Source organism: Bos taurus, chromosome 4 (assembly GCF_002263795.3).
Source record: "Bos taurus isolate L1 Dominette 01449 registration number 42190680 breed Hereford chromosome 4, ARS-UCD2.0, whole genome shotgun sequence".
Classification (NCBI taxonomy): Eukaryota; Metazoa; Chordata; class Mammalia; order Artiodactyla; family Bovidae; genus Bos; species Bos taurus.
This window is the reverse complement of record NC_037331.1, coordinates 7405741-7428659: the sequence shown is the minus strand read 5'-3', so window position 1 is coordinate 7428659 and position 22919 is coordinate 7405741. Positions and strand designations below refer to the sequence as shown.

The window sequence follows — 22919 nt, the reverse complement described above, 5'->3', positions numbered from 1 at the left end:
GATGCTATCCGACCATCTCCGTACAGAGTTTACAGACACATCAGAAAGACAGCCCTCTCACTAGAGCTGCTGCAGGTCTGAGCAGACTCAGGGGTAGGGGGGAATCTTTTAAAATAGATTTAATTCTTCTTTTATTGCCTGCAAAATGTTCATGGGTTTACTTTGGCCTTTGAAAAGTCTTATGACATTCTTTTCCCCCCTCCGACTAAGTTTAATTCTGCTTGCATACTTAGAGGAAGATGAAATTTTAATGATGTTTGCAAATTTTTTTAACACTTCAGTATTTTTCTTTTTCATGTTCTGCTTTTTATGTGGTTGTGTTTTTGTGAAGCCTTTATTTTTGATATGGGATCCAGTGGTTCCAGATTTGCTTAAAGAATCGGATCATGTGATCCCAGAGAAAGAATGAGCTGAAACACTCACAGTCCACAAAACAGCCCCAAGTTGGCTGTGGAAATGGGGTATTTTTAAGGCCAAACCACCCAAATTATGGAGTTTCTGTTTTGAACAAGTGACTTTCTTTTTGTTCTGTATTAGTAGGGCTAAATAAAGTATGCTTAGTTAACACAAGGAAAGGGACTATTTGCTTCAAGATTCTTAACAAAAGAAGAAAAATAACATTCAAAAAGCTTCAGCAATCTCTTATTGACAATAAATTGAAAAGAAAAATCTCTTTTCTTGGATGCTGAAAAAGAACTGAAGATTTCATGAAGGATGTTTTTAGTGTTTTCAGATTGGGAAATGTTGCACTAATAATGACTCCGAAAGCCAGCCTCCACACTGAGTTTTTACTAATGCACGTTTCCTGCAAGAAAATCTGGAGTCTGTGTTTTGCACAACGAAGAGAATTAAATTAGGAGTTTTCAGATGTTTTGAGGGTCGCTGGCTGCACTGCTTTTAGTGACTGTTGGAAATCGGTCGTGAGTCTTCCCAGCAATGTCTCTTCCTGGCACTTCTCGGAGGAGAGGCTGAGAGGCTGTTTCCGGGCTGGTTGTCACCACTTGAAATGAGGCACTCTGAGGTGCACTGATATGGGTATACTCTGTGTGATTGTACTCCCCGGTGAGGTCTGAAAACCATATAGCCAACAGCTGTCAGTCAACGTTACTGAAGTGCAGTTTATTCCCAGGAAACAGTATATGTCCAGGTGTGCATCTGATGAGCTGGGCTTGGCTAAAGCTGCACAAAGGCCGGGGGACAAACAGGACACCGACATGTGAACCCTCCCCCTGCTGGCCCCTGGGCCTCCTGGATCCTGCCCCCTGAGTGACCACAGTCCTGCTGTTTGAGGCTGTGGTTCAGTTAGAATTTTCTAGCATTTCCTATAATGGAGTCGTACTGAGTCTTCTGTTGGTATGATGCTTGGAGACCCACACGTGGTGCTGTTGCATCAGCTGTCAGGTCCTGAGGAATCCATGCCATGGAGACACTACAGTTCATTTATCTTTTCATCTGTTGGCGCAGTTGAGGCTGAGTCCAGGTTTTGGTGATGATGGACATTCACGTACATCATTTGTGTGGACGTAATATTTTAAGTTCTTTCTGTAAGTAGTTAGGTGTGGTTTGCTAGGTGCTGTGGTGGGTATATGTCTAACTTTTTAGAAAGAGAACATAGTGTAAAGCATGAATAATAAATGACCTGAACTAGGAGATGGCAGTCCTCAGGTGTCCTGTGGGCTGGCAGACAGGAGCTTTGGAGACGAGCTCTTGGCTTGTCATGGATTTGACGTTGGCAGGTGGGTGACTCAGGCATGGAGGCAGGAAGCTTGGCTGCAGGGCTGTGGGGGGGTGATGGAAGTATGAGCTGCTGCTTGGCTCACATCTAATGATGACTTGGGTGGTTAGGCCATCCATTTAGGCTGTTTCCTCATCTGTGAAGACCCTTGAAGTCATCATCGAAAACTCTCAGCAGGGATGGTCATTGGGCACAGAGCATCCTAGGCGAGCATAACCCGATCACAGGCCCACGTCCCACCAAGCTCTGTCCAGCTTTTGTCTCACCATGTAGCAGGCGCTGGCGGGGGAGGCTGGCTGTGAGCTCCCCACGGGATGCAGATGTCCTTGGGGCCGCCAGGTGGTCAGGGCAGCAGCACATCCAACTCCCGTGCCCCCACTGACGTGTCTTCTCTGCAGATCCCTGCTCACAGGACTCTACCCTCCCACGTCCGGGACCATCACCGTCAATGGCAGGAGCCTGCAGAAGGACCCGTCTGTGGTCAGGGCGGAGCTGGGGGTGTGTCTGCAGTGGGATATCCTGTTCGACCGCCTCACGGTGCTTGAGCACCTGATGCTGTTTGCCTCCCTGAAGGCACTGCGGGGGACTCGCCAGGAGCTGCGTGAGCAAGTCCACAGGTGTGTGACACCACCTCTGCCCCCTGCCCTCCATCCTATGTGGGTGTGGGGGGTGCAGGGAGATGCCTCACGAGCATCACCGCTGCCTGTATGTGTGAGAAGAAAGCGTTAGCAAGTGGTTCTAATTATGGAATTACGACCCCAAACCTGGGATCAGAAAATGTCCCAGGGAGGATACCGAACCTGGTCTGTCCTCAAGGAGGGAGCAGACAGCATGGGGACTGAGGTCTGTGTCCAGAGTGTGGGTGCCTGTGGGTGTCCTGAAGTGAAAAGGACGGGTGGGGGAGTGAGGAGTGGGTTAAGGAGCCTGAGCAGTCCTGCTGAGGAGTCTAAATGTCACCCTGCAGATTTGGGGTTATGGACTGGAGGGGGCAAGCAGCCCGGGGCCTGGACGGCGTACCTGTGACCCAGGGTGGGTACCAGGCCTGGCTGGGGACGGGACATGGAGAGGCCGCAGGGGAGGCCCAGGTCTGAAGGCTGTTGGAGGCCAACTTGACAAACTGGGCGTCCAGGGTGGGGAGGGGAGAGTCTGGGGTCCGGATGCATTCCAAGGGGAGCAGAGGACATGCGTGTGGGGAGAGGAGGCAGGGGCTGGGATGGCAGGACGGGCTGGGGTCACGGAGCTCCTCCAGTCTCACAGAGACTCACAGAAGCGGAGCCCACAGGGAGGAGAGGACCCGAGGTCCCTAGTCAGGAAACAAATTGGTGTCTCCAGGGGGTGAGTGTGGCTGGGGGGCCGAGGGGAAAGATAGGGCTGGAGTGGGGCCTGAATCCAGTGGGGGAGCTATGATCTAGAAGACGCGGGGTGGGGTTGTGTGTGTGTGGCAGCTGTGGCCCAAGCTGGGCTCTGCCCCTTGAGGGGACCGTGAGACCACAGTGTGGAAGCTCCTCACTCTCAAGCCAAGTTCATGAAGCAGGATATCAGTCAGGCCTGACCCATGGGGGACCAGGCCAGGGCGTAAGGACAGATGGTGAGTCACTCATGTGCCTCAGAAGAAGAGGGGCCCCTGAGGAACTATGACTGTTACTGCTTATTGCTGCCTTAAAATATGTTTGCAAGATTTGTTTTGTAAAATAAGGATTTACAGTCATGTGGTTGGCAGCTAACTGGTGTCTAAGGCCGTTCACCACCACAGCGGGACTGACTCACATCCCGTCTTCAGAAGTGGCTGCTGATGACAACCACACCAGTGATGATGGGGACTCAGATACACAGGAAAACATCTACTTTGCACCAGTCAAGCCTGTCCTAAATGACAGCAGGAACTTAGGGAGAAATAGTGCACATCTCTAAAGGACAAACTGGTTACATGCTACCTACACTTTTAAAAAAATTCCCAGGCCACCAATTTTCATTCAAAGTCTGCACCTACCCTGGACCATGGCAGACTTTGCTGTGCTGGGGGCTGGGCCCAAACCCAGCTCCTAAGGATGCTCCGAGGGCTTCATCTTCTGATGTGGGCACAGCAACCTCACGGGTTATCAGTTTGCTGCTAGTTACCTGGCAACGACGCTGGTGTGCACAGAGGTAGGTGGGGAGAGATCATGTTTTAGGATAGCCATACTCCATTAGAGGAGCAAGGACTGAAAGCCCTGATTCGGAGGCAGGGCTATCAGTGTCAGCTCCTGTGGCAGCACTTGGTTCCCCTAATGGCCATCTTGGTTACAATCGAGCTGATACAATCTGGGGTAGACTCCTTAGAGAGAACATTTGTCTAGAGTCAGGTCTTTACCATTTTGCCTTTTATTTGAAGGAGAAGGTAGAAGTCAAGAGGGGAACTTAATCAATGGGATATCGTGATGCGGTTAGTGTTAGTCCTGAGGATTCTGGCAAGCATCACAAGGCATGAGCTGCAGGCTGGCTTGTTTGATGGTGATGAGACCCACAGGGGCATGTGTGCAGGTGGACATAAGCAGAGGACACAGCACTGAATCCTGTATGCTGCCATGTGAAGAGGATGGAGGGATGAAGAAGGACCTGCCAGGAATAACCGGGAAAGAGGAGAAACCAGTCCATTAAAGAGCAGGGATCAGTGAGGAAGGAGGAGGGATCAGACCATTAAGGAGGGAGAGGTCTGGTGCATCAGATGCTGCTGAGGGTCAAGTAACATGAAGACTGAAGCTTAACCTCTGGACTTAGTGTGAGGAGGTTGCTAGTTGACTGGATCAGAGCCATCTTGGTAGCACAATGGGGAGGGAGGTCTCTCTGGAGTCAGGGGAGAAAGGATGGAAGAAGATTAGAAACTGAACTCTTCTGAGGAGTTTTATGCAAAAATGGAGCAAAGATGTGCGACAATATCAAGATGAAAGAGAAACAGACATTTCAAATACTGAACAAACCACTGAGGCAACACAAGGTGGGTGGCTTTCTGGGTGCCATCCTGTGAGCAGTGGTTGGGATCTGTGGGGGGTGGCCGTGACACTGTGGCGGGCAGAGCCTGTGGACACAGGAAGCAAGGAGGGGGAAGGGAAGAGAGTTCCATTTTGTGGGAGTGATAGCTGGAGGCAGGGACCGGCTGGCGAAAGGATGTGTGGGAGAGGATGGGTGGAATTGAGCCTCTGGCGGGGCCGTGGATGCTGGAATCAGCCAGGTCCAGGGTGTGGTTTGGTCCTGAGTGGCTAGGAGTGTGCTGACTTCAAGATCAACAGAGAACGGGGAGGGTTTTGGTTTAAGGTAGAAGTGTAATTAGGATGTGGATGTTTGAGAACATCTGACATCTCACTGCCTTGTTTTTGTTTTCTGTGTCAGTCAATCTCTGGTTAATGGAACTAATGGGATTAATCCCCAGAGGGTCACCTCCTCTGGAGCGGGAGCCACCAGGTGGGAAGGGATTGCTGGCTTCTAATGGGAATAAAGGTCAAGACAGCCCCCTGCTGAGATGGGCCACTTGTCCTCTTCCTCCCAACTGGGCTGCTGTCCACAATGGGAGCATCTGACAAGGGCAAAAACTGCTATAAATGTAGGTTGAGGTTCACTCCACAGGAAATGCAGAGCCACATGGACTAACGGTCCAGTGGGCCTACTGACAACCAGACCTGAGAAGGGAGCCTGGGCTCCTTCTGGGTCTGGATGAGGAATCTGTCAACAGTGAAACGTTTACTCGTTGCTCAGGTGCAAGTACCTGGGATTTTACTGGTGTTTGCATGAGAGTTTTGCAGTTTTCTGGGTCCCAACAGTCTTGAAGCTCAACTGCATGGAACCTTGTAATCCCTCCTCTCCCCCACTCCTCCTCCTCTGGCTGCTCCTTGGCCTCGGGGAAGTTGTGACTGGCCTGTGGCTCAGACAGAGGGAATCTACTGGGTGTGGGTGCTCAGAGGAAGGTTTCCTGTGTGTGTGTGTGTGGGCGGGGGGATAGGGGGGGACGGTGCTGCTGCTCCAAGAGGGGGCTTAACAGAGAGTGAGATGAAGTAGGTGGTGACAGTTTTAAGTGTTCACGTGTTACTGGGCACATGGTGCAGAGTGAGAGGTTGCTTGTGAAGTGGCGCTTCCTATGCATCGGAAGATGCTGGGTGTCTGCAGTCAGTGCGGAGATTGGAAGTTCGTGGAGAGAAGAGGGCTGGTCCTCATGTTAGTGGCATCTGTCGCTCCTGCTCTGCAAACCTGGGCTGCGTCCCAGGTACTCAGGCAGGAAGGGGCTGATGCGGAGCTAGTGCTCCTGGGCGAGGTCAGTCTTCTGTAGACGCGTGGATGGACAGTGGGCGGCCTCTGCCTGTTGCTCTGACCACACCTGCCCATCGGCCATCCTCCCCAGGGTCCTGAGGGGATGGAGGTCCCTTGGCAGGTGAGTGAATCCAGAGGGGACACAGCACGTACTTCCTACAAGCAGGACCCACCCGGCACGCCCTGCTGCCAGGGCCTCATGCTGGGTCCCTGGATGTGGTCGTATCTGGTCCCCAAGGAGGCCGGCACTGTGGCGTCAGGATCATGGGCACGTGGTTCTGAGTCCCGCCATGTGTCCGCGGATGAGAAAAAGCCGAGTCCTCGCGGTGACTGTTTCCTTCCAGAGTGGGACGTCAAGCGCCGCTGAGGAGTCCGGGAGACTGAGGGCTCTGTTCTCGTTTCAGAACTCTTCAGGATGTGGGGCTGACGCCACACCAGCACCAACAGGCTCGAGTGCTCTCGGGAGGCACGCGAAGAAAGCTGTCCATTGGCATCGCCTTCCTGGGCGCGTCGGGGACCGTGGTCTTAGATGAACCCACCAGCGGGGTGGACCCGTGCTCCCGCCGTGGCATCTGGGACATCCTCCTCAAGTACCGACAAGGTGGGGCTCAGCGGAGCGCTAGTTTTCTTCCCGCGATATCACGGAGGAGGGCGGTGCTTTAAGTTCTCTTTCCATCCTATCACCGTGAAGGGCTGTGCTCCATGTCCTTTTCCCGCGATATCACGGAGGAGGGTTGTGCTTTATCTTCTTCATCCTGTCACCGTGAAAGACGATATCGCTCTGTTTTTTCTTGGGTATTGAGGTGGAGAGGAATGAGGCCCATGTCCCAGTAATGATACATATTCCCAGGGAAAAGAAAAATTCCTGGAACTTTCCTGTCGGTCCAGTGGTTAAGTCTCATGGCTTCCAGTGCAGGGGGTGTAGGGGAACTAAGATTCCACATGCTGTAGAGCATGCTTCCCCCCACCTCCCCCCAAACAATAAAAAAATTACCCAGGGGCGCATAGAGAAGAGACACATCCATCGTGACCTCCCCATGGTATTGGGAGTCTGGGGGTTGCTCAGAACCAGCAGTGGTGTCTTTCGAGCATGTTACGCATGATATGAGCGGACACAGCACTCATCCACAGTGGCTTCCATTCTGGAGTAATTTTGGGATTGTCAGAAGGGGTATCCCAACTAAAATCTGGAAAAAAAGAGTTTCCTCACTTTTTTCAGTGAGGAAACTGAGACACAGAGAGAAGGGTGTGGGGTTTGCTTAAAGCCAGCCTCAGAGGCGGTTCACCCAGCCAAGGGAGGAGTGGACATCTGGTCTGGAGGCTTCAGGTTTCTCGTCTTTGTTAAGGTGAATTTCTAACTTGAGATGGGCAGTTACTGATTTCCAGCTTCTCATTTCTCCTGTGTGACAGCCAGAAAACATTGCTATGGGCATTTTGTATAGAAACACTGGAATTTGGAAAGAAACCTCAGGAATAGGGGAACATATCTTGTGCTTCTAGACAGGTGTGGGAGCGTCAGTGGCAGGGTTATTGCTGATTCTTATAAAACACAGTTTTGCTTTTCTTTTTGCCCTTTTGGGTACAAAGCCTTTCTGACTTGACCTGAAACCTTCACTTCCCTGAAGTTAGGGTTTGCTCCTTAAGAAATGCAAGGAGAAGGGACCCAAAAAAGTCATCAAATCCTCTCCTTAGGGCAGGAAAGATGCCCCTGCCACTTAAAGCTTAGTCTGGGGTCAGGGAGAAGCCCTGAAAGGACCATCTTATCCTTTCTATTCCAGAAATGTAGAGGAGCTGCAAAAGGACACAGGAAAATCAGATGCAGGCGTGGTTTTCTATTCCTTTCTGGGCACTGGCCTGCGCTGGGTGATCATTCCAGAACCATGATGTTGTGCCGGGGGCACAGATTCATCGGACCTGGTGCAGCTACGTCAGAGCTCATGAGGCCAAGCAGGACCCTGGCCCAGGGCTATGCCCAGGGCAGGTGTCCTGAACTTTCACAATTCCCAGCTTCTGGACTAATAGGGAGCAGAGCCTGCCAGGGAGGCTGCCTGGAGGGACTAGGTGGGCCCTGGAAGCTGGGAGAGCCTAGGGAACGGGCAGCCAGCTGGACTGAGGGGCCCCAGGAAGTAGGAGGTGCTCGAGGCCATGGACTGACCTTGTCTGAGGCTCTGCTGTACAGGTAGGGCAGGGACAGGTCTGAGTCATCACCTGGGGCCAGGAGACACTGACCACACTGCGCCTGAGCACCTCGCCTGCCCATTGCTCTGAGATCCCATCCATCCACTTACCTAAGGCCTTCTGGGGAGGAAAGTAGAGACCAGAAATGAAAACTCATGACTTTTGAACACCATTTAAAGGACTGATGGAGTTTTGAGATAAATGTAAATCATTGCCCTGCTCCTGGAGTGGGGGCAGATGACAAGGATGGGTGAGAGGCAGACAGATCAGTAGATTTTGTTTCCCTGCTCGCATGAATTGCATACCGCTCGAATTTCATACCACAAGTTCATGGCTCTTGTTTACTTGAAAAATCAGAGTTGGGGTCTTCATGGCTCAGCTGACAGAACATTTGAGTCACAAGCTTAATTTTAATTGGATACAAAACTAGATCCAATAAAAATCTCAGAAATAGGCAACTTTCTTCAGATTCTCTTCTTATGAGTTAAATGTTTTCTCACTGTTCTTGGTCGTTTGGCAATGGTTGTCTTTCAGGGGCTCCTTGGAAGACTGACTCACGTGCAGAATCAGGATCGGGTGGGGGGTCCTAGGAGGGAAATATGTTTTCAAGAATCAAAATGTAGTCGTTTCTGGAAACAGCTCCAAGCCTCCAGGCAGCTGGGCCGCAGCTTTGTAAACCAGATCTAAGCGCAGCATGAAAACAAGCGACCCCTGCTGAGTAGAAGAGGGTTCTGCTGGCAGAATTCGGGTGTTTGGGGCTCTGTCTTCCTGGGGCCTGACCCTTGTTTCCTGCTGAGTGACAAGCAGTGCCGACTGCCTGGTGACCAGTGCTTCTGTGCCTGCCTTAATGGGAGCAATAAAAATGGAAAAGTTACCAGAGCAAATCAGTCTGCTCATCCCCCTCCTGCTCCACACGTCCTATATGGCCTGGAGAAATGATCTCACCCCTCTGTGCAAACAGTTTTCCTGTTTGCAAGTGGAGGGGATCATGCTGCTGGTAGGGTGGTGTGAGGTGTGTGTGAATGTTTACAGATGAGCACCTGGTACGTGGGTGCCTGGCCAGTGGCCGTTCATCAGTGCTGTTAAACAAGAGAAGTGGGTGTGGGAAAGATCACTTCCTGAGGAGAGGGGTTCAGAGGCAGCACCCGAACCTGGGAAGCAGTAAAGACGTGTCTTGCAGAGTGACACTTGTCCGTTGAGGGTTGAGGTGTGTCTCAAGTTGCCTAAATGTCCACTGAGAAGCATCAAACATCTGTGAACTTCATCTACATTTTTGGGGAATTTACATTCCAGCTGACTTTAATTTTTAGATGATATGATTGTCTGCAAACACATCATCTGGTCTCTTAACTCCAGATCAGGGACTGAGCATATTTTCTTAGCCTTGAAGGAACTTGTGTTGTGAGGGGATTTGGCTTCGGTCTTCGGGACACATCTCTGGTGAACAGTAGAATAGGCACATACCTTTTAGGTAAACTGGAGAAGGAAATGGCAACCCAGTCCAGTATTCTTGCCTGGAGAATTCCATGGACAGAAGAGCCCGGCAGGCTACTGACCATGGGGTGGTAAAGAGCCAGACGTGACTGAGCACACATACACCACGTGGTGAAAGTGGCCACCATGCCCCCTGCTCCTCGTCACTCTAGGGTCTACATAGCATGGTTTCCTTTTGATGTAGTTTTTAAAAGATGAATTGAGAATCCTGGTCCTTCTATCTTTCTCTGCTATTTAAAAATATAAACTCAGAGTTAAAATTGGGCTTCCCAGGTGGCGCTAGTGGTAAAGAACCCACTTGCCAATGCAGGAGACATAAGAGATGCAGGTTCAATCCCCAGGTTGGAAAAATCCCTTGGAGGAAGACCTAGCAACCCACTCCAGTATTCTTGCCTGAAGAATCCCATGGACAGTGGAGCCTGGCAGTCTACAGTCCATAGGGTTGCAAAGACTCAGACATGACTGGAGCGACCTAGCACACAGGCACGCAGAGTTAAAATCATGTTCAGTTTTTGCTCTTGGAAAATTTGCTTTTGAGATAAGAATCAATCAGTGTGTTTATTCAGTAAACCAGAATAGGTAGAATTGGGCTTGATATAGGCCTGTGGGGGAATATATTGAGTTGGCTAAAAAGTTTGGTCAGAGTTTTCTGTCACATCCCCAAAAAACTTCTTGGCCAAGCCAATAGAAAGTAAAAGTTCAGAGAATGTCCCTTCATGTAACTGACATGAAATTTATGAAAATGCCTTCCAGGCTCTCTGGCCTCGGGCCCCCTGAGGTCAGTTTGGGCCCTTTCCTCCCCCAGAAAAGGCTGGAAAATGTGACCAGCTGTGAGAATTCATAAAGGATACATATAAGCTGATCATTTGTTTCTGCGAAAAGTGGCCACATGCCCTCTTTCTTCCTGGGGAGGCCCTGGCTCATGCCCACCCCTCCCTCGCCCCCTGCCCAGTGCCCAGAATGCTCTCTCTGTGGCCTTGGCTGCTGTGAGCTCTTCCCAGGAGGAGGTAAGTGTGGTGCCCCCCATGACTCGTGGTCACATCACTTGACAAGGGCGTCGACTGGCCCCTTGGATGCTACCCTGCCCTTCACAGTGCTTACTGATGTTCTCACGCAGCAGCAGCAGTGCTTCCATAGGACAGAGCTTCTCCCAGCATCCGGCAGAGGTGGTAGTGAGGTTGAGGGTGGAGGGTCAAGGATCAGAGGACAGAGAAGGATGTCCCGTTCAGCTGTCTCTTTGTGAATTTCTCCTCTACATCCACTCAGTGATCTGTCTCGGGGCTCACACATGGGGCAACTGGACCCGGGGACACCCTGGCTTGCCCCTTAGTGTCATGCCTGGTGATGGTGGGTTTGCAGAAGCCACGTCCTAACCCCAAGGTGTTTCCGGGGCTCTGATTTGGGGGGTGATCTCAACTGACTTAAAACCCTGTGATGCTCTTGACACCACCAACCCCCTGCCCCAGCTCCTCCACTGGAGGGAGGGGATGAACCCCTGGTGTGCCGTGCAGATCTGATGCCCCTTTTTCTGGGTTGCAGGTCGGACGATCATCTTCACCACTCACCACCTGGATGAAGCTGAGGCACTGAGTGACCACGTGGCTGTGCTGCAGCGGGGGCGGCTCCGCTGTTCTGGGCCCCCTGCCAGCCTGACCCAGGCCCACGCGCAGGGGTTCCGCCTGACGCTCAGCAGGCAGGTGAGACCCTGGTAGCAGACACAGGGAGACGTGGCCCTCCTCGGTTGGGGGAATGGAGGAGACGAATCGAAACTGTTCCTCAGTTACAGCATTTCCACGTTGCAGTCAAGTCATTCAGCAGATCTTCATCCCAAATCCAGGCAGGGCCTTGCTGGCTGTGGATCTTGGGGGAGGTGACAAAATAGGGGGCGTGCTTTCTGCACAGGGTCCTTGGGGGTCTCAGTCTTTGGGGAGGAAACAGTGTGGCCGAGAAAGTGATAAACAGAGCATGGTCACTGGTGGGCGCGGAGTTGGGAGGCAGGGAGGTGGGAGGGCCTGGGATGAGGCTGGGAAAGGAGGGGGTAGTTAAGTGGAAACCTTTGTGTACAGAGGCCCTGATGCTAAAATAAGTTTTACAGCAATGAGTGGGGCCTCACAGACACTTTCTGTCTGCCAGGAGGAGTCAGGTGGGATTCAGGGCCCCTGATGGGAAACAGGGTTGGCCTGAGAGGCTGGCTGGGCACCACCATGGCCCCACCTGTTCCCAGGTAACTTTCTGACCCTGATGCTTGGTTAAGAGGCTAAAGCTATACCATAGAAAGGGTGAAGTCAGAGTTCTCAATGAGAGACATCCTCATTGCCCTGTGTCAGCTGGGGGCGGGCCGGAATTGCTCTGGGGCTGGGATTCAGGGCTGAGGTCTCTAAGTTGCCCCCTACCCCCGCCCCCCCCTGAGTCTTGGTGGTCTGACCCTTGGTGGCCCTGAGTCCAGGTTCTTATTTCCTCTCTATCTTATCTTCCTCTCTATTCTATCTTCCTCTCTATTCAGGGGGAGTGTCTTACTGTCCTGGGGGAGGGGGCATTCCTCCATGGGTGGGGGTCCTTGTCTCCCTTTTAGAAAGGCTCAGCCCCATATCCTGTGGTCCAGTTGCTGGGCTGGAGTGGCTTTCAGGATTCTCCGTAGGCAGCGAGGGTGTCCGTAAGCATAGACCTCCTGGGGGCCTGTTTCATGTACCTGGGGACCAATTAGTGTTACATCTTGCCTGGCCAGCTTTCCCACTAGATTTAAATTTAAAAAGGAAAAGGTGCAATGCATCCTGGAAATGCTGTTTCTTGATTTTGCTGCTCGGAGTTGAAATTTCAAAACAATTTGCTTAGGGGTAGAGGTGAAACCAGTTAATGTAAATTTAGTATGTTTGGGTTTGCTTTCCTTACTGTTCCCCTGCTTTATTGGGGGGTAGCCTTCTGTTCCAGAGGCTGATGACCTGAAGGACACAGCTTGTGCCACGTCTCTGATCCAGACCTACCTCCCGCAAGCATCTCTTCAAAGCAGCAGCCAGGGCGAGCTGAGCTACGTGATCCCTGAGGGTGCAGACAGAGCCTGCTTCAGAGGGCTCTTCCAGGCCCTCGACCAGAACCTCCACCAGCTGTGCCTGACAGGCTACGGGCTCTCAGACACCACCTTAGAAGAGGTACCTGCTGATGAGAGATACTCGAGCAGGCTTTTCTAGTTTGTGCTTTGCCGCTGTGCGTGGGAGAGACAGAAGGGAAGGACGCGCTGGGGACCCTGTGCATTTTCATTAACTTCCCAGCTCTGATTGGTGGCAGGCATGGCATTTATATGAATTTAATGCACTCGATAGGTGACTGGTTCTTTAAGGGGGATAGCATTTTTATATTTGAGAACTTTGATTTCTTTAATCCAGAAGCACTAGTTCTCCAGACAGTTTCAGCAGCGGGAAGCTGGCTGGTCCTGTTTGCTCACCTGGAAGCGTCCCCTTTTCTCTCTGGACCTGGTTCTGCTCAGAAGTCCCAGCCCCACCCTGGGAAAAGATAGGCAGAAGCTCCCACTTGGGAACGATGCTCCTCCCACTCTGCTCCCCTCCCATTCCCCCTCCCCCAAGGGAAATCGTGCTGGTGCCTGCCCCTCAGAGTATGGGTGTGGTTTCTTCATGAATGCTCCAAGGAGCCAGAGGCAGGCTTTTCCTCCAGGAGGAAGTTGCTATTTTGTGTAGACAATCCAATGGCAAGCTGTGTGTGAGGGCCTTGAGGTTGATTGTGAGCCAGATCTGAGTTTTACAAAGCACTGCAGATTTCAAATAAAAGTCAAGTGCTGAAGGTTAAAAACGTCTGGAAAGAACCTTGGGCCACCTTCTCTGTATTACCCGAGAATAGTAATAGAGTAACACCTGGGACTTTCAGTGGCCACGAGAATTAAAATACTGAGGCTTCTAGAGTGTCAAAGGCTGAACTTCTGGTTGGGTTTTGGAAGGGATTTGGGGGCTGAAGGCACATCCCTGGTTGGGTTAGTGATGCAGTAGGTAAGGCAGCCACTTGTGTGTAAATCAGTGTGACTCCAGGTGACAGCGGCCACTGCAACTTTTCTGTCGAATTGCTGCTGCGAATAAGTGGTCATAAAAGATTGGAAAGCAGTAAAAGATTTGCAGTGCTACAAGCAGCTTTTACGCATAGAATGTATTTGATTTTCCCTTCCTAACTCTGTAACTTATTATTCCTGTTCTAAGGTTGAGGCTCCGATAGGCTAATTTTACCCTGGATTGCAGGGCTTATAAATGATAGTGCTGCTCTTGGACCTAGGTTTTCTGAGAGTGGGTCATGTTGAATGGGTCACCATTGGGGGGATGCTCTGGCTTCCATGGACCATCAGCTGCCCTCTTGTTCTTGTGTAAAGAGCAGCTGAGGCCTATAGGACAACAGGGGATAGCCTGATTCACAACCAGGAAAGGTGGATACGAGCTGCTTCCTCAGCCAGAGCTTGGAGTCCCGAACCCTCTTTGTCAGGGCCGGCTTTCCCTCTGTCGTCCTTCCAGCTGAGACACGGATGCTTTCCCCATTGAGAGGCAGCTCTGATCCCACGGTCCTGGAAGCTCTGTGCGCCTTCTCTGCCTGCCCCACTATGGTCCTTTCCACAACCCCCTCTGACTTGCCATCTTGCGCCTAGGATGCTGAGGGTCTTCTGTGCCCAGCTGCACTCTGCTGCGCTGGTGCACGCTTGGCCCAGTGGCTGCTGATCAGCATTGCCTTGAGAGCTTGCTTGGAGGTTCTAGTAAGGGAGCACAGCTGCTTGTACACCCTTGACCGAAGCCTGATCCTTCTCTATCAGGGATGGTCGTCCTCTTCACCTGAGCTCGCAGCTTCAGAAGGGATACCCATGGAGTGGTGAGGGAGGAAGGGCAAAGACCCCTAGGCAGCCAGGTCAGCCGAGTCACCCTGGCGATCAGCGGAGTGACGGATGTCACAGCCAGATCGCCCTCACATCCTGATGAGTGTTTGCTGAGTGGCGGGGTGTCTGGCTTGTGGGGACAGCCTGTCACCATGGAGGTGGTGAGTCTCAGCCCACACCTTTCCCCCTCCAGTACCTGCGGCCTCGGATGAGTCATTCAACTCCTGAGCCTCAGTTTTGTGGTCTTTGAAATGGAATAATTATTCCAGAAATTACCCGTAATAGTTAAATGCCTGGAATGAACCAGGCAAAGCAGTAAAGGTCCTTCTTGCCTTGGAATGTGAGACTGTTGCTGCGGCTTTGGGGTAACAGTGGAATTAAATTGCGTGTATGCTCCAGGAAAAGGCATCTCTTGCCCAGGGCCTTTGGCTGTCATCCGACCTGCCTGTGTGGATGTAGCAGACGGGGCATTTCCCAGACCCTCTCCCACGATGCCTGAGTCAGCGGGGTTGGGGTTCTCCTTTGACCTGGGTGGATGGCCCGGGCAGCTGCTTGGAGCCCCGATGGGTCTGGACTGTGGTTATGCCACACACCACTGGCACTGTCCTCTGAAGTCTGGATGACCAGTCTGAGTCATCCAGGAACCTAGTCACTAGTTACTAGCAAGCTCGTGATCTGTACAGTTAGGAGCCTCTGTGTGGTGTGAATCACAGCTTCTCTGCAGATGGAGAGGAGGTGCCTTTGGGTGTTGTTTTGCCAGCCTAGGTCACCTGAAAAAGAAGACGAGTTTTTTTCAAATTGTTAGAAGAGGGGTTTGCCAGTCACGCGCAGACGTGTTATGCACTGTCTCTCTGGAGTCATCTTGTCGCTGGATGTTTCCTAGGGTATGTTGCCTGGTGTGGACAGATGGACGCATGTCCTGCGCTCGCTGGACTAGCTAGGGCCGCCAGGCCTGAGGGGGCATGGCTCAGCCTTTTGGACCAAACACACTCACCAGTAACAAGTGTTCACCCTTCTCACGTGTGTGCTCACTTATTTACGGCTAAAGCCATAGCTAGAGCAAGTGTTCCTTCGTGTAAGTGGCATCTTCCTCTGCTGCCCGGGAAGCAGGGAACCTCAGGAATCCTGTGATGCTTGTTGCGAGGTGGAGGGAGGTTGTGGGGAGGGATCGGCCTATTTTATGGCTTTAAGCATTGCAGGGAACGTGGTGAGGAGGGTCTTTAAGTTCTGGGCAGATGCTCAGCTTTTAAATGTTTCATTAATCAGTGCGCTTCGTGGAACCAGTCAGTACTGTCTCGAGGCAGCATGAACATCCAAGAAGAGGCTTATTGAGAACTATGCTTTATGTAAATCAGATCCTTCAGTATTCTTAGTAACTCCCTCCCTTCCCCCTCTCTCCTTCCTTCCCTCCCTTCTTCCCTTCCTTCCTCCTTCCTTTCCTTCCCTCTCTCCTCTCTCTCTTTTTCCCTAATCGCTTCCTTCTTTTCTTTCAAATGATGGTTGTGGCTGCATGTTCCAGCCCTGCCCACAGCAAGGAAGCTTCAGGAGGAGAGATGGCAGCCCTGCTGTTTACCTGTTTGTTTGTATCACTATCATCTGCCAGGTCTTTTTAAGCCAGTTGTCTCCTTCATAAGCGTTATTCTTATTGCATGCTGAGTTGCTTCAGTTCTGTCTGACTCTTTGTGACCCCAGGGACTGTAGCCCGCCAGGCTCCTCTGCGTGGGATTTTCCAGGCAAGAACACTGGAATGGGTTGCCATGTCCTCCTCCAGGGTATCTTCCCGACCCAGGGATTGAATCTGGGTCTCTTAATGTCTACCTGCATTGGCAGCAGTTCTTTACAACTAGTACTACCTGGGAGGCCCCTTATTTCGGTAAAAGCTAGACAAATTGATGGAAAATTGACTTGAAGTGCAACAGCAAGCTGTGGCCTGCTGAAGCAGAGGAAACAGTGAGGTGACCTCTGTCAAACTGTTGACCATGGCTACATGGCTGACCTAGAACATGTGTGGTGATGCCTTAAATGCTAGGGATTCTTATCTGCTGACAGGGTTCATCTCGGGGTAGAAGTGGAGGTTTCTGTATGCTCCCCTCATGCCTGGGCGATGATGACCTGCCTCAGGAAGCCCTGGTCTGGCTGCCTCGTGGGATGGCCCTCGAGGTTTTGGCAGAATTCAGGGAGGCCCAGCCCAGGCACTGAACGTAGAGCCCACGGGTTGTGGTCCTGCCTTCAGGCTATGGGCACGTCTGCCCCCTGCGCTCTGTGCCTCCACTGAGGAGCAGGGAGCTGGGCTGACGGAGGGGACCCCAGCGTAGGCCTGGTGTGGTTCAGTGTGACTGGGGCCTGCGTGGGAGACTGCAGCCTGGGGCCACTCTCCCTGGATGGGGCATCCTTGGGGCCTGCACCCCATCTCATGGGAGTGTCCCTTCTCCTGCTGGGCTCTTTCACCTGCCAGCCTCCTCTCTCAGCCTCCCCTGGGTCCCCCTCTCGTGGCTTCTCCCTGATTTCTGACCACACCCAGCTCACCCCCATCTCTTTCCTCTCTCCTCCGTGGAGACCTTCAGCTTGTTAGGAACCTGCCCAGAATTTAATTTATTTCTATTTTCCTTTATATAATTTGCATTTATTTATTTATTTTTGGCCAAAGGGCACGTGGGACCTTAATTCCCCAGCGGGGACTGAACCTGTGCTCCCTTCAGTGGAAGTTCAGATTCCTAACCACTGGATGCTGAGGGAATTCCCTTGCCCAGAATTCTAAATTAGGTTTGAAATCTCATTGCATATATATATGTGTGTGTGTATATAAAAGAATCAGGAGTTACCCAATTAACGCTATTTATCTCAAGCAGTATTCATTTCCCGCATAACTGTTATCTTTATGGCTACATAATTTCTAACATCAAGCAGTTCCACAATGCAGTTTCTCACTTCTGCCCTGTAGGGTACTTAAATCGTGTGCAGTGTTTCCATACTGTCAATAAGATGATGCAGAGCTCGGTGAACAGGGTGTGGGGGGCGTTCTGCTGTCCTCGCCTTAGAGTCAGAAGTGTGATTTCTGGGACAAAGATAGGAACCTTCAGACCTGTAATCATGCACCTGTTTGTAAGCCCAGCGTTTTTTCCCCTGGTAACCCCTTCCCCGAGTCCCCGAGTCGTCCCCTGTCCCACTGGGGAGGAGGGAGTGTGAGGTCCGGGGAGTGAGCGGGTCTTGCTGTCAAGGGAAGCCGGTCTTCCATCCTAGGCTGGAACTCCATGTTTCTCATTCCTAAAGGAGACAAATCTTCCCTAACTTTCACACGCAGTTTTCGTCTGGATCGAGTAATATAATAATACTGAGTACAGGTTACAAATAACAAGGAAACACACAAAGGTGAAGACTTACCAGTATTACTTTTTCTGCTGCTGTGTCCAGAGTACCCGTGCAGTGATTTATTCTGAAATTAAAGGTTTCTTTATATTTTTAATGTCATGATCAGTGTTCCATCATAGCATGACTTCTAAAAATGGTTTTTATGCTGTATTCCTTAAATATTCCTTTCTGTTTAGTATCTGCCTTTCTTCTCCAAAATATTTTTACTTTACCCATACATGTTCTTTTTGAACACTTCTTTGATTTTGTTGAGCTATAGTTGATGTAAAATGTTGTGTTAGTTAGTTTCTGGTGTACAACAAAAGTCATTCAGTTATATATATATATATATATATATATATCAGATTATTTTCCATTATAGTTTATCAAAAGATATTGAATATGGTTCCTTTCGGGCATTTTAAAATCCTCCTTCTCTTTACTCTCTTTTTTAAAAAAAAAATATTATTTAAATTGCATGCAGTAAAATGCATTCTTGAGCACTGTGGCAATTGCAGAGGATCATGGGACCTCCACCGAACTGGACACACAGAGGGCTCCGTTCTCACAGCTTCTCGAAGGAGTCATTCCGCCAAAAACCTCTCCTCCCTGTAAACTGCCTTTTCTCTTCCAGGGTCCCCTCCCCACACCTCACATCCTGTTCAGTTCAGTTCAGTTCAGTCGCTCAGTTGTGTCCGACTCTTTGCGACCCCATGAATTGCAGCACGCCAGGCCTCCCTGTCCATCACCCACTCCCGGAGTTCATGCAAACTCACGTCCATTGAGTTGGTGACGCCATCCAGCCATCTCATCCTCTGTCATCCCCTTCTCCTCCTGCCCCCAATCCCTCCCAGCATTAGAGTCTTTTCCAATGAGTCAACTCTTGGCATGAGGTGGCCAAAGTACTGGAGTTTCAGCTTTAGCATCATTCCTTCCAAAGAAATCCAAGGGCTGATCTCCTTCAGAATGGACTGGCTGGATCTCCTTGCAGTCCAAGGGACTCTCAAGAGTCTTCTCCAACACCACAGTTCAAAAGCATCAATTCTTCAGTGCTCAGCTTTCTTCACAGTCCAACTCTCACATCCATACATGACCACTGGAAAAACCATAGCCTTGACTAGATGGACCTTTGTTGGTAAAGTAATGTCTCTGCTTTTGAATGTGCTATCTATGTTGGTCATCAGTTTCCTTCCAAGGAGTAAGCGTTTTTTAATTTCATGGCTGCAGTCACCATCTGCAGTGATTTGGGAGCCCCCAAAACTAAAGTCTGACACTGTTTCCACTGTTTCCCCATCTATTTCCCTTGAAGCAATGGGACCAGATGCCATGATCTTCGTTTTCTGAATGTTGAGCTTTAAGCCAACTTTTTCACTCTCCTCTTTCACTTTCATCACGAGGCTTTTTAGTTCCTCTTCACTTTCTGCCATGAGGGTGGTGTCATCTGCATATCTGCTGCTGCTGCTAAGTTGCTTCAGTCGTGTCCGACTCTGTGCGACCCCATAGACGGCAGCCCACCAGGCTCCCCCGTCCCTGGGATTCTCCAGGCAAGAACACTGGAGTGGGTTACCATTTCCTTCTCCAATGCATGAAAGTGAAAAGTAAAAGTGAAGTCGCTCGGTCGTGTCCAACTCTTAGCGACCCCATGGACTGCAGCCTCCCAGGCTCCTCTGTCCATGGGCGAGGTTATTGATATTTCTCCCAGCAATCTTGACTCCAGCTTGTGCTTCTTCCAGCCCAGCATTTCTCATGATGTACTCTGCATATAAGTTAAATAAGCAGGGTGACAGTATACAGCCTTGCTGTACTCCTTTTCCTATTTGGAACCAGTCTGTTGTTCCATGTCCAGTTCTAACTGTTGCTTCCTGACCTGCATATAGGTTTCTCAAGAACTTCCAGATGTTCAAGCTGGTTTTAGAAAAGGCAGAGGAACCAGAGATCAAATTGCCAACATCTGCTGGATCATTGAAAAAGCAAGAGAGTTCCAGAAAAACATCTATTTCTGCTTTATTGCCTATGCCAGAGCCTTTGACTGTGTGGATCACATCCTGTTAATCATCCCCAAACAAGCCCAATAAGGAGTCACAGAACCAACTACTCAATTACTTTGAAAGTCTCATCTGCTCCTCCAGTTTCTTGCAGTAATTTCCACCTGCTACGTTTAGTACACACTTTGTGTGTAATAGGTACTAAATAAATATTGATTGATACAGTCTCATCTCTCTTCTCTCTCTCACACACACACAGATACTAAAAAAGAAGGTATCTGTTGTTAGGGGCAGCCAACATTTTATATATATCAGATAGGAGATTTAATGAAATATAATTTTATAGTATATTTGGATCTATTTGAGAAAGCTTTCGTAAATGGAAAAAAGATTAAGCCCCTTAAAAAAATTCTTTTGTTTGGTATTGTCTATAAAATACCCATCTCCACCAATTTTGTGTCTTTACACTTGGCGAGTATTGACTTTGCGTCCTGAGTCTGTGATTGATTACGGTTAGCGGGGCTATAACTGCACCCAGGACGTTTTCTTTTGTTTGTCTGCATTCTGCCTGACGACTTCCTGGTGGGTGGGGAGGGGCTGCCAGCGGCACGCCTGGCTCTGCAGCTGGAGCCCAGGCTTCACTTGAGCTGCGATCATGTCCTTGTAAGTCACGGTCCCGAAACAGGCCCCAGGCCAGTGAGACTGGGATGTGGAATTTGATTGTGGTCGTCACTGTCTTTATTTTGGCAATTACATACCCACCCCTCTATCGATGCTTTCAAATAGTGGTGCTGGAGAAGACTCTTGAGAGGCCCTTGGACTGTAAGGAGATCAAACCAGTCAATTCTAAAGGAAATCAAGCCTGAATACTCATTGGAAGGACTGATGCTGAAGCTGAAGCTCCAATACCTTGGCCACCTGATGCGAAGAGCCAACTCATTAGAAAAGACCCTGATGCTGGGAAAGATTGAAGGCAGGAGGAGAAGGGAACAACAGAGGATGAGATGATATGATGACATCAGAAACTCAATGGGCAAGAGTTTGAGCAAGCTCCGGGAGGGGTTGGTGATGGACAAGGAAGCCTGGAATGCTGCAGTTCATGGGGTCACAAAGAGTCAGACACCACTGAGCGACTGAACATCAACTCCAGTGCAAGGGATAGTGTTTACTGTGTGGGGCTGTGGGCCAGGAGAGTGGGGCCCCCAACCTGCAGATAAAGTCTGTTTACAGACGTCTCTAAGGCTAAGACAGAATCTGCTGACGTAATGCACATAGGGTGAATATGAGTAGCATGGTGTTGAACAGACTAATTTTTGGAGCCGTTGTAGGTTCACAGCAGTGGAGCAGAAGGTACCAAGGTTTCCCATACATCCTCTACACTGCTGCACCCCCCTCCCTCCCAACAGCGTGTCCCTCCGTGATTAGTGTCCTGCTGCTGCTGCTGCTGCTAAGTCGCTTCAGTCGTATGCGACTCTGTACGACCCCATAGACGGCAGCCCACCAGGCTCTCCCGTCCCTGGGATTCCCCAGGCAAGAATACTGGAGTGGGTTGCCATTTCCTTCTCCAGATTAGTGTCCTAGGGCAGTTTTAATATACCTGAAGTTTTTAGTATTTTAGGAAGTCAGACTGGCCATGTGAGATGGGCAGTTTCTTTCCACTGAGCCTGCAGAGTTCCTCTAGGAGGGTTTCCTTTGTCTCTCTGTCAAGAGGATCCTGAGTGTCATTCCCTCTGGTGCCTGAGCTTGGATGCCTTCATCTTACACAGCATTAAGAGGATGGAAAAAATCAAATCCAGAGTGGGAATAAGGACCTGACATTCATGTTCTAGTTATTTACTTTTACTCTTTGAGAACAACTTTCAAGAACAAAGAACCCCCAGGCATTCTTCGCCCATCGTGTTTCAGTCATCCCACTCTTGCCCTTAAGAGCAAAAGGATCTGATTCATCAACACGAGTCTCGCTCAGCTCACTGCCCATCTCGGCAGCAGCCATCAAACAGGAAGAATCCCTGTTTCCTTGACTTAGTGATCTGGATGTTCCTGCAGATGATGGAGCCCTCACTTTGCGGTGCTGTGGGTTCCTCCTGTTCACCTTCTGGCTGGAGAGTCACAGGAGGCCCGCCTTGTCTCTTTGCTCCCCACTGCCTGGTGCTGGAGGTCCATCCATCACACTGTGACCAGAACGTTGATCGTCCAGGTCAGGCAGTGTCTGCCAGGCATTTCCCCTGGAAGCTGTTTGCTTTTTCCATCATTATTGCTTATTTTGTAAGGATGTGCTTTGAGATTCTTCAAATTCCCATTCTTTCTTTCTTTCTTTTATTTTTAACTTTACAATATTGTATTGGTTTTGCCAGATATCAACATGAATCCGCCACAGGTATACACGTGTTCCCCATCCTGAACCCTCCTCCCTCCTCCCTCCCCGTACCATCCCTCTGGGTCGTCCCAGTGCACCAGCCCCAAGCATCCAGTATTGTGCATCGAACCTGGACTGGCGACTCGTTTCATATATGATATTATACATGTTTCAATGCCATTCTCCCAAATCATCCCACCCTCTCCCTCTCCCACAGAGTCCAAAAGACTGTTCTATACATCAGTGTCTCTTTTGCTGTCTCGTACACAGGGTTATTGTTAGCATCTTTCTAAATTCCACATATATGCGTTAGTATATTGTATTGGTGTTTTTCTTTCTGGCTTACTTCACTGTGTATAATAGGCTCCAGTTTCATCCACCTCATTAGAACTGATTCAAATGTATTCTTTTTAATGGCTGAGTATTACTGTATACATGTACCACAGCTTTCTTATCCATTCATCTGCTGATGGACATCTAGGTTGCTTCCATGTCCTGGCTATTATAAACAGTGCTGCGATGAACATTGGGGTACATGTGTCTCTTTCCCACTGGTTGTAGCCCTTCTCCGTGTTCCTTGTGGCTGAGACATCTGCCAAGGGGACAATTTCCTAACCCCAGTGTGGAGTCTACATTTTTAAATTGACATTAACATGAGGAAGCACTGTATCTTCACCCTGTCTGTTG

At 50.2% G+C, this 22919-nt stretch overlaps 1 protein-coding gene across 1 annotated transcript in view; it reads left to right on the top strand.

Moving 5' to 3' along the window:
* Positions 1-22919, top strand: part of ABCA13 (ATP binding cassette subfamily A member 13) — a 374331-nt gene that overhangs the window by 149638 nt on the left and 201774 nt on the right. The window contains exons 38-41 of the mRNA XM_059886027.1: positions 2134-2352; positions 6418-6614; positions 11225-11382; positions 12601-12831. Coding sequence (XP_059742010.1) covers positions 2134-2352; positions 6418-6614; positions 11225-11382; positions 12601-12831 — 805 coding nt within the window. The remainder of the gene's footprint in view (positions 1-2133; positions 2353-6417; positions 6615-11224; positions 11383-12600; positions 12832-22919) is intronic.